At 42.3% G+C, this 10,413-nt stretch overlaps 1 protein-coding gene across 1 annotated transcript; it reads right to left on the bottom strand.

Moving 5' to 3' along the window:
* Positions 1–151: 151 nt before the first annotated feature.
* LOC124051307 (tripartite motif-containing protein 16-like) lies at positions 152–2,774 on the bottom strand. Its single transcript, XM_046374552.1, has one exon. It carries the CDS (start codon positions 2,578–2,580, stop codon positions 904–906), a length of 1,677 nt encoding a protein of 558 aa, XP_046230508.1. The 5' UTR covers positions 2,581–2,774; the 3' UTR covers positions 152–903.
* Between the last annotated feature and the right edge of the window lie 7,639 nt (positions 2,775–10,413).

The following is a 10,413-nucleotide window of genomic DNA, read 5'->3' on the forward strand; positions in this document are numbered from 1 at the left end:
GATTCATGCCCCAAGTAGTGAGTCTGAAAGAGTAGTGTTGCATGTGTGAATGTAAGTCTGATTTCTGCCCTGAAACAACTTAAACAGTGTTACAGATGATTTCAGTTCTCTGTGTTCTAATAGTGTAACATACACAGAATAAACAAGGGACTGACAACATTCATTTTATTTGCTTTCCATGATAATTGTACACAGTGATGGTAAACCCGGTTAATTTTAAAACAAAATCACAAAACTGTTACAAATGAAAGCGCTAATGTTCACATAAATTAAAGGAATATGATAAGTAAGGGTGAATAGTTGATTAAAAAAAAACTTAATATATGTATGCATATAGTGTATATAAGTACACAACGAAGAGAGTATAAATTTAGTACCTGATGAATATATAAAGAATATTTTTAGCGCAGAGAAAGACAGCACACAGCACCTCTGAACCTTCACTGATGGAGCGTAGGGAGTTTCAGTAAATCACATAGAAATTAACTGGTGATTTTCTTCTTCATCATCTTAATGTAATGAAACTAAACATTACTTACACAACGGTTCATGAGAAAACATGATAGCAACAGACTGTTTTTCAGTCTCCCATTACTCATTACTCCAAAATTAGCCGCATTCTGGCTTCTCGAAGAAAGAAGTACCCCCGCAGTAAACATTGCAAAATTCCCCTGATGTGCCAAACCATAATAATGTCTGTTTAAAGAAGCATTTGGATGACTCTGTGTTTTGACAATGGGTTTACAATTCTAACTTTTAGGTCATCAATCAAATAATAAATGATATAATCACACCAAATCGAAAAGTAAAGACAATACCTGTTCTTACATCACATCAGTCACTGAATCATGAAGCAAGTCAAATCTCTGTGAAGTTCTGACTCAGGTTCTTCTTAACTTTTGTCTACTCAAGCTTACAGAACTCAGCAGTAGACCCACTGCCGTATGAACCAAAAACTCCAAGCCCAGCAAAGAGCGGCTGAGTGAATGTGGTCTGGACCCTGTGTAACAGAGTCATGGTCTCAGAGATGCTGTAGAAGGACAGAATGCCTGCACTGTGATCCAGGTACACTCCTACTCTGGAGGACTGAGGGCCTGAGATAACAGTGCTAATACTGTTATGTCTGAATTCACAAGTGTTGTTGAAACACTCTAGAGCCCAGGACTTGTCATCATTTCCAAATCCACTTTGATATCCTCTTCTGCTGATATCCTTGTACGTGACTGCTACTGAAACTTCATATCTGCTCCTCTCTACCTCCCAGTAGCATCGTCCAGTCAGGCTCGCTCTATTCAGGACTTGGAACATGTCAGTAAATCTGTCATGATGACCAGAATGTAACAGTTTTTCACTCATCAGTGTTGCTTTTCTGTTCCCTTCAGATAATGACAGCTGTGTATGTGCTGAGTTTGGATCCAGTGTGATTTGGCATGAATGTTGTAAGAACTCATCTCTGGTCTTTGGCTCTGCTTGTTGAAGTAAAACATTCACTCCAGTTCCTGTCTGTGAGATCTTTGTCCATAAATCACCGAGAACGTCCTGTAGTTTACCTCTGGCTTCTGACACAGCTGCAGTCACATCCTGAAAGTACTGCAGAGGGCGGATATCGATGCTGGGAGACTGGGTAGATTCATTAAGACGTGACAGTGATGGGTAATTGTGCAGAAATTGGGTGTGATCCTCTGTGTGTGAGAGCTTCTCCAGCTCAGCATCTTTTCTCCTCAGTTCAGTCATCTCCTGCTGCAGCTTCTCCTGAAGCTCTTTGACCAAACTGACTTCAGTTTTCTGCCGGGATCTGATCTGCTGCTTTACATCAGAGCTTCTGTTCTTGATAAGACGGACTAGCTGAGTGAAGATCTTCTCACTGTCCCTCACTGCTTTATCAGCAGAGCTATTGATGGCCTCCACCTCCCGCTGAAGCAGCTTCACTTCTTTCTCTCTGTCCTGGATTTTCTGCTGGATGTTTTGGCGATTTATTCCGAGCTCTCGCTGCCTCTCACTCCTTTCTGCTGAGGCTAAGACTGTGTGGTGGTCTTTATGCTCATCCATGGAGCAGAGATAACAGATACATTGTTGATCAGTGTGACAGAAAATCTTCATCATTTTACCATGATGAGAGCAGATATTTTCCTGAAGCCTCTTGGAGGGGTTGACCAGCTTGTGTTTTTCAAAGGCAGGGGATTCATAGTGAGGCTGAAGGTGTTGGTCACAATAAGAAACCAGACACTGTAGACAGGACTTGACAGCTTTCAGCTTTCTCCCACTGCAGCAATCACAGGACACATCTTCAGGTGCGGCATAGCAGTGATCGGCTGGAGGAACTTGGAATCCTGTCTTCTTCACCTCCTCCACTAAATCTGCTAACATGGTGTTTTTTACAAGCACAGGCCTCGGTGTGAAGGTCTGTCTGCACTGAGGACAGCTGTGGATTTTCTTCTGATCCTCTTCATCCCAGTGGCTTTTAATACAGTTCATACAGTAGCTGTGCCCACAGGGAATAGTCACTGGATCTATCAGTCGATCCAGACAGATCGAACAGCAGAGTTTTTTCTGATCCATCAGGTTTTGTTGCTGCGTCATTTCAACACAAAGTGATAAACACAAATATCAAGCAGTTTCACTTTCTCATTCAACATGAAAACAGAGAACCGATCCATACCAAAGCTTAGTTGCCTTTCCTCATTATTGTTTGCTGATCTGTAGTGGATAGGGCTTCACTTCACCACATGCTGGCTGCACCCATCAGTACACTGAGAGATCTGCGAAAGAGAGAGGAAGCAAGAAACATCTGGATTGAATGGGACTGGCTGAGTTAGAAAGCAGGAAGATGAGGGAGGGGTTATCATGCTCAGTGAAATTCCTGGAGGAGGAGCAGTTTCAGTCAGCAGATGGAAGTAAACAATGAGGGACAAAAGACTGGACGAAGTTCAGCGTGATAACATTTTTTTTTGTTTACAGAGCTGTTGTGTTACAAGACTTGCTTCATGTTCACTATCATGCTCCTCACTCCAGCCCCAGTCCGCACCAATGGCAAACACAGTTTCATTAGACGTGTTCTACTTCCCCTTCTATCGATCAAACTTTATTTGTAAAGCACAAACGAGAATAATATAGCCCAGAGTGCTTAAATGCTTTGAACAATTAAAAAAAAAGCAAAAAAAAAAAAAAACTTAGGTTAACTTAACTTAACTTTAAAAACTTATTTAAAAATGTAAGGACTATCCCAGTTATGCCAATTTTCTTTCCTGGGATGGCAAAGGAAGGGTATCAGGTTAAGCCAGTCAGAGGCAGAATACGGTCGCTCTTTCCTTTGCCTTTCTGGGAAATGAAATATCGTCTGCTGGACCCAGAGTTTGAATAGGCTTCTTTGTCATATCTGTGCATCCCCACAAGGTGTCCCCCTCGGCTTAATTTTGATTACTTCAGTTTAAGTTTGTTGATTTGTCTTTGCTGGTCAGTTTCTATCTTCCAGTTATGTGTCTTGTTGTTTCCCTGTTTGTTTAATTATTTGATTATTTTAACTTTATTATTTTGACTACAGACTTAGACTTACATTCCCATGGTTGACAAGGATCAATTAACATTACATCATTGAACTGGGGTGAGAATGTTCTGAAATCTTTTTCTTTTTGCCCATCATCTTGCCTTTTGCTGCATTTATGCCAAGAGGACAGGGTGGAATTTGGATTTCATAGTATTCCCACATGGGCGGCACGGTGGTGCAGTGGTTAACACTGTTGCCTCACAGCACCAGAGGGTTCCAGGTTCGAATCCCGGTCTGGGCCCTTCTATGTGGAGTTTGCATGTTCTCCCTGTGCCTGCGTGGGTTTTCTCTGGGTACTCCGGCTTCCTCCCACAATACCAAAAACATGCACAGGTTAATTGGCTACTCTAAATTGCCCCTAGGTGAGAGTGTGTGGTTGTTTGTCTTTGTGTGTTACCCCGCCTCTCGCCTGTAGTTAGCTGGGATAGGCTCCAGCTCCCTGACGGATAAAGCGGTATAGAAAATGGATGGATGGATAGTATTCCCACATTATTTGAAGCTGGTTATGGCTGTTGTTGTTAGCACTGTATTCACGCCAGATAAATCAGAATGTTGGCTCTGAATTGCTGCATTTTAAAATCATGTTGCTTATTGGTAATTGGTAATCAATATCTTTAATCAAACATAAAAGACCTATAGCTCCTTTTAATTATAATATTTAAAAAATGCTGTTTTTCATTTAATTTACACCACAGCAATGGTGTTTTTGCAGCCATTTTAGCAGACATTTGTTGTTCTTTTCACCAAGTGGAAAATATTGTAGCTGACAGAAACCGTCCACGTCTCATTAGCTGTAATCACAACTACAGTCTGAAATGTTTTTAGGCACATTTCATCTACTATGTATGATGACTTCAGCATTTAGCTCAAAGCAAAATTGGGACAGCTCAGCTGCAGACCCACTCACCTGTTTACCTGTTTTAGGGTTATCTGTATTGTACAATATAATTACAGCCCTTTGCTTAAAAAAAAGGACTATACTGGTGGTGTGGGATTGATACAGAATTATCAATACTTCCAATCCCTAGAGGATCAGTTGTTGGGTAAATGTGTCCTTTTTCAGAAAGTAACAAGTAGCTATCACTAGGATCTCCTCTAAATAACACCCATTTGAAAGGAACTACTTCTCCTTCCGCCTTTCATGGTCACATGTGAACTATGGCTCTCTAAAGGTGTACCTCACAGAGGAGCTGACATCGACGCTGGCTGCAAATGCTTGTCATGTGTGGTGCTTTTTCACTTCTCCGAACAGCAACGACGCCGTATGTGATGTGTGTGGGAGGACTGTGAGAGCACTGTGGCAGCAACACAAACCTGGTTAAGCATCTGAGATTTAATCACAGTGCAGAATGTGATGCAGCGGTGGCCTGAAGATGAAAAAGAAAAGGAGTTTTACTTGATATTAATAGGAGATGAAATCAGTGGTTTCTCACATCACAATGCTACACAGAGTGACTGCTTCACCATAGTGCTTACGACAGGGAAATGATGATTACCCTTTCAGCAGCAGCCTACAAATGCATCATCCACCAATCAATATACTCATTTTTTCCCAATGACAGTAGACTAGAAATTTAAATCCAGTGGATATATTACAAAAAGGATTTTTTTGCAGGATATGAGAAGTGAAAGTAATTACATTGAGGATATGTGTAAGCCTGGAGTTCAAGAGGAACATCAACTGCTACATCACATGTAAGTTTGTGTTCAAACTGGTGGCTCTGCGGTCCACAGTGGTGAGAGAGGTGGAAACCCAGTCCGGAACTTCCCGTGTAACCCCAACAGACATTGTGCTGAGTTTCTGAGAAGACATAATTAAAAGATGGTGTTGATGAAACAGCCAGAATCCCAGGACACAGGACAACCACAGGACTGGGGACAACTTCTATCATCACCTCTTGTGGACTACGTAGTTGGGACATGAGAGGCTCCTTTTGCTTCTTTCTCAAATTCTTGGCATAGTCTCACACCAAGCTGAGGACTTTATGATGTCTGTAGGTTAAAGTCATTAAAATGAATTTTCAAAACACTTCAGAGTGTCACAGACGCATTAAAAGCACTATAATTTCATTGCAATTTAACATAAGGAGGTATGCCTTAGGGGAGCATCAGGCTTTCAACCTCAATGTCTCTCCTTTTATAGCTGATATTTTTATTGTTGACGCACTGTGTCTCAGTAGCTTGCCATTCTTTCAGTGTACTTTTACTGACATCCAGTGTTGAATCTGTTCCTCTGCTGAAGCCTCAGGAGCCCCATCATCAGTGAGGTGTTATATATATAAAAACACTGTATATATGACATTCTATACTGGTGTGGGCTTGGAAGGATAGCAGATCTAACCTGACACTTTAACTGTTTAGAAACCAGCAGATTTGCAGAACTTGATCATAAACAGGTGTGTCAAACAACAACACAGGAGGAAGTAAGACAATGTTACTTTTGGTTTTAGTTAAAAAATGTTGGATTTTCTCTCACATAACCTGGGATGGATCTGTAGATTCATCCTTCAAGAAACTCCATTGGTATTTTCTTGCTGTATATTGCAAGTCAGAACAGAACTGTCAAAGCAATAACCAAAATTTGACAAGTGTGCGCTCAGAGATAGATCTGAGAGTACTCAAACACAATCAATCTCCCTGACACAAATGAACAGAGTGCGTCCAGGGTGAAGAATGTGTGAAGTCCGGAGCGGAACTGTGACTGCTGCTGAGTCACAATTTAAAACTAAACAGAACTTCAGAGCGGTCACCAAACTCTTCCTGAAAGTATCCTGTTGTTAAATAACGTCTATAAGCTGAAGCATCCAGTAACAATTTCTTTTCATTTTCAGAACATTTCTCTTCAGTTCTTTTTTATTTAATCGTGTAAATTACTCGTGCAAGGATTGTTTGAGTTTCCACCTGTTGAACGCTTAGGCCTCAATGAATGAGGAAGTAACCTGTAGGCGCTAGGACCTTGTAGGCTCACATCTTTTCAGGTTGGATGCCAAATGTGTAGCCTCCATACACACGCAGAGTGCTGCCTTCACATGATGTAAGATTTATCAGCTTTACATCTCGTCTGGAGCTGAATATGTGAATATAATATCCATTTTTTTTTGTTGTTGCTGTTGTGAGCTGTATGAGCAGAGTACAATCTACTGTACCCAGTGAATTTCAGAATTTGTTATTGTGCATACTTTTGCACAACATTAAACAGTAGGCTGTCTGTGGATTTTACACTTCAAGTGTGTTGTGTCAATTAGTGAACTTTAAAGGTGCTTTTAGATAGATTTTTTTTCCTGACATCAAACCCATCAAGACCACACAGGGTCTGAAATTCACTATAGCTGCTGATACTTTCTACAGCTGGCATACTGCAGACAGTGTCTTCTAAACACCACACCGACATAGTTACTACTTTTATGTGTGTGTTTATAGAACGTTTTCTGCGAGAAATCCTCTTTCCTTAGGTAGAACCGTTGTGGTGGATGAATGGGTGAGAGACAGGACTCTCAATGGTATGTGTCAAAGAACATCCACTTGAATAACAGAGAGAGAGGTGAGTGAAGCTACTCTTCACAGACTAAGGACTGCTTCACACTGGAGGATGATGAACTACTCAGAAAAAGTAGCTGAAAAAAAAAAAAAAGAAAATTGACAAAGTACATCCATTGAGCCAGCTATTTTCTATACCGCTTTTCCATGTGGGGACACTGAGGGGTTGGAGCCTGTCCCACCTGACAACAGGTGAAAGGCTGGTTACACCCAATAAAAATGAAATTTCTACCAGCAAAATACTACACATGTAGTAAAACTACTAGTTGAATTACTTATTAGTTTACTACCCCAGGACCCAAGGTTCCCCAGCAGAACGTTGCATTGAAAAGAAAGAAATAGATGATTTATGTCACACTTCATCAGTCAGCGGTTTTAACGCTGTGGCTGCTAAATGTAAATCATAAGAAGCACACGGAAGCACCTGTGTGCTAACTGTGAGACATCCGAGTTTCTGAGGAGTCCGTGAATGCGGCAGCAGCGACAACCCTCCACCCCTCGAGGAAGCAGAGCGACATCCATCAGACTCTTTGGACTCTCAGAGGCACGCTCCAGCACTCCTCAGCCCGCACCCTCACCACACAATCCGCCGGATCGTCACACCGAAGCCCCGGGCAGGTTTGGTGCTTTCTGCGCGGATTTCCCTCTCCATCAGCACTGTGGGAGAGATGCGACGTCTCGGAGGAGGAGGAGGAGACGAACTGGCCAGGCAGCAGCAACAGCAGCAGCAGCAGCAGCAGCAGACACTTGAGAGGAGGATCTGAGTTTGTTTCTGTCACGTCAAAGAAAGGTAAGAGCCAAAGAGAAGGGGGGATGTGCCGTGAGCAATCGGGTCGAGCCCCGATGCAGATTTGGTTGTTGTTGTTTATTGGTGCGTTTCGGTGTCTTTTCCAGCACCGGTAGAAAGCTGGCAGTATGAGTCATAGCCCGGCGCAGGGGCTGCTGGAGGATCTGCTGAGGAGCGGTGTGTGCAACCCGCAAAGCCACTGAGCTCTTCTGTGTTCTTTAAACAAACGAGTCGCTACTCAGTGTGTGTGTGTGTGTGTGTGTGTGTGTGTGTGTGTGTGTGTACACGTGATCGGTCATGCTTTTTGCTCTCTACAGTTGCTATACAATGTGTTCGTATGTGAAGTCTGTGTGGGTGTGTATGCACGTGTGTGTGTGTGTGTGAGAGAGAGAGGGAGACACACACACACACACGCATGATACTTCACCTGGTTGGAGTGTGTAATCCTGAAATCCATAAGAGGATTGTAAAGAAATGAGATTAATATGTATCAGTCTTCACTACTTTTTGTCCTGGAGCTGTTTTGATGGTTTCCTAAGATCCCTTTTCGTTCCCAGAAGGGGACATTTTTAACGTGGCAACATGTATTGATATTTTAGACAGTCGTGTGTTTTGTCCACTTTGTATCAGCAGTGTGTCTCTCCTCCACTCTTGTGAACATAGCGATACATTTGTGCACAATGCTCCATGAAAGATTGGTTTGGTCAGGGTGGTGTGGAACAACCTGACTGGCCTGCACAGACCTCAGCGCCATCCAACAAACTTTTCATTTCTTATGTAAACATCTAAACATTTTAAGCTATAGTTGTTGCTTATTTAGTCAGTGATGCATAGGGTTTTAGAGAAATATTTATGATTTAAAGATTTCTGGGGCTGTTAGAGCTCTTTGTGTATCCACATAGTTTTGGCTCTGTAGTTGTATTTCCTGTTTTGTTGAGTCGGGGTGAATTGTGTTTTGGAGCTTGAATGGAAAAGTGACTTTAACCCTCAGTTTTTCAGTTCTCACCATCGAAGCAGAATAGAAAACTGTGGACAGCGTGACGCTCAGCCAGTAGGTGTCTGTTAGCATGACGCACAGCAGTCTCCTGTACAGTGCAAATCGACTGTAGTTTGACGTCGCGGCCATCTGCCTTTAGCATTTCAACTGAGAAATCTTGATTGATCGAACAGTTAATACTTCCATACAGTAGCTGTGGTCGCCGTGGAGACATATCCAGTCAGAAGCAGTTCTTCTTAAACTGCTGAATGCCTCTCCTTCAGTTTTTATGTCCACGGCATTTCTAAAATAGCTTTTCTTAGAGGCGTAAGGAAATACTGATACGCTTGAGTATTGTGATGCATGTTTTAAGATACTGCTGTGGCTGCATTCGCTTATTTTCTATGCTTCCACTCTTCAAAGCCTGCGTGTCAATAAGTGTAGCTCATGTAGATGATGCTACAGAGTGAATCAAACGACAGAACATGATTTGTATTTGAAATCCACTTCCAGATAAAGTGAGTTTAAATAAAAGGAGAGTGGCCCCCCCCCTCCATAGTGTGTACAGAACAGAAGGTTACTGGAGAATTCAAACTTTTATGATTTTCTTTAGAAACTGAAAGATGTGCGTGCAAGTTGCACATAATGGGAGGATGATGAGTAGACGAGTGCAAAGTTTGTTTGAGTGCGATTTGTGATGACATGAAACAGACCATGAAAGCTCATGGTCACCTGTTGCACATTTTTCATTTTAAGAGGAGACTGAGCATGCAGTAGGCAGAAGGTAAATTAGGTTTGAAATGTCTGTTTAAAAAAAAAAAACTGAAAAAAACCCCCAAAACTTCCATGACATGCACTTCTTAGATGCTCCATAGCTTCGTCCCATTGGTTCCTGCACAGTCCGGCTAATCTGGTGTAAAACAATGAAAGGTGAATTTGAACCTGACTGCTCCTCATGCTGCCTTGGCTGCTCACAGTTCTTGTTCACGCTTGTACAGACATCATTCACCTTTACTCACCTGATCCTGAGCTCCTTTGTAACATGAATTCTGCTCTTGATGGACTCTGCAGAGTGTAAATTCCTCTGATCGTAGCAGTTCGAGTGTGTGTGTGTGTGTGGGATGTCAGTGTGTTTCAGATTTGACTGAGATGAAGCGGTGTGACGTTTGTGGGGGTGTTGGACATATGTTTGGGTCCACCCCTGGATTGTACGTTAATGAGACAGAATTTTTTGCGTGCGTGTATAATTTTTCAGCCTCTGCTACAAATATACCTCAAATCGCCCGCATCTGTGCTCGTTTCAAACGCACCTCAAACTGTCCCGCCAGGTGTTTCCTTGAATGAGAGCTAATATTTCAGATCCACGCATGAGCAGCTCCTCTGCCACCCTGACAGTAATGAGTGTCTCTCTCTGTCTCATAGGCAGACTCAGGATATTTGTTGACTCATAAATCAGTTTGTAAACAAAGAGGGAAGGAGCAGGGATAATTAGTGGAAGCAGCCTTTATTGCTTTGGTAATGCACTCACCGTCCCTTGAGCTGCTGGCAGCTTTATTGTTTTACGTCTCC

Source organism: Scatophagus argus, chromosome 20 (genome assembly GCF_020382885.2).
Source record: "Scatophagus argus isolate fScaArg1 chromosome 20, fScaArg1.pri, whole genome shotgun sequence".
Lineage (NCBI taxonomy): Eukaryota > Metazoa > Chordata > Actinopteri > Scatophagidae > Scatophagus > Scatophagus argus.

Coding starts and splice junctions, on each gene's coding strand:
- LOC124051307 (XM_046374552.1), bottom strand. CDS start 2,580: ATGACGCAGCAACAAAACCTGATGGATCAGAAAAAACTCTGCTGTTCG.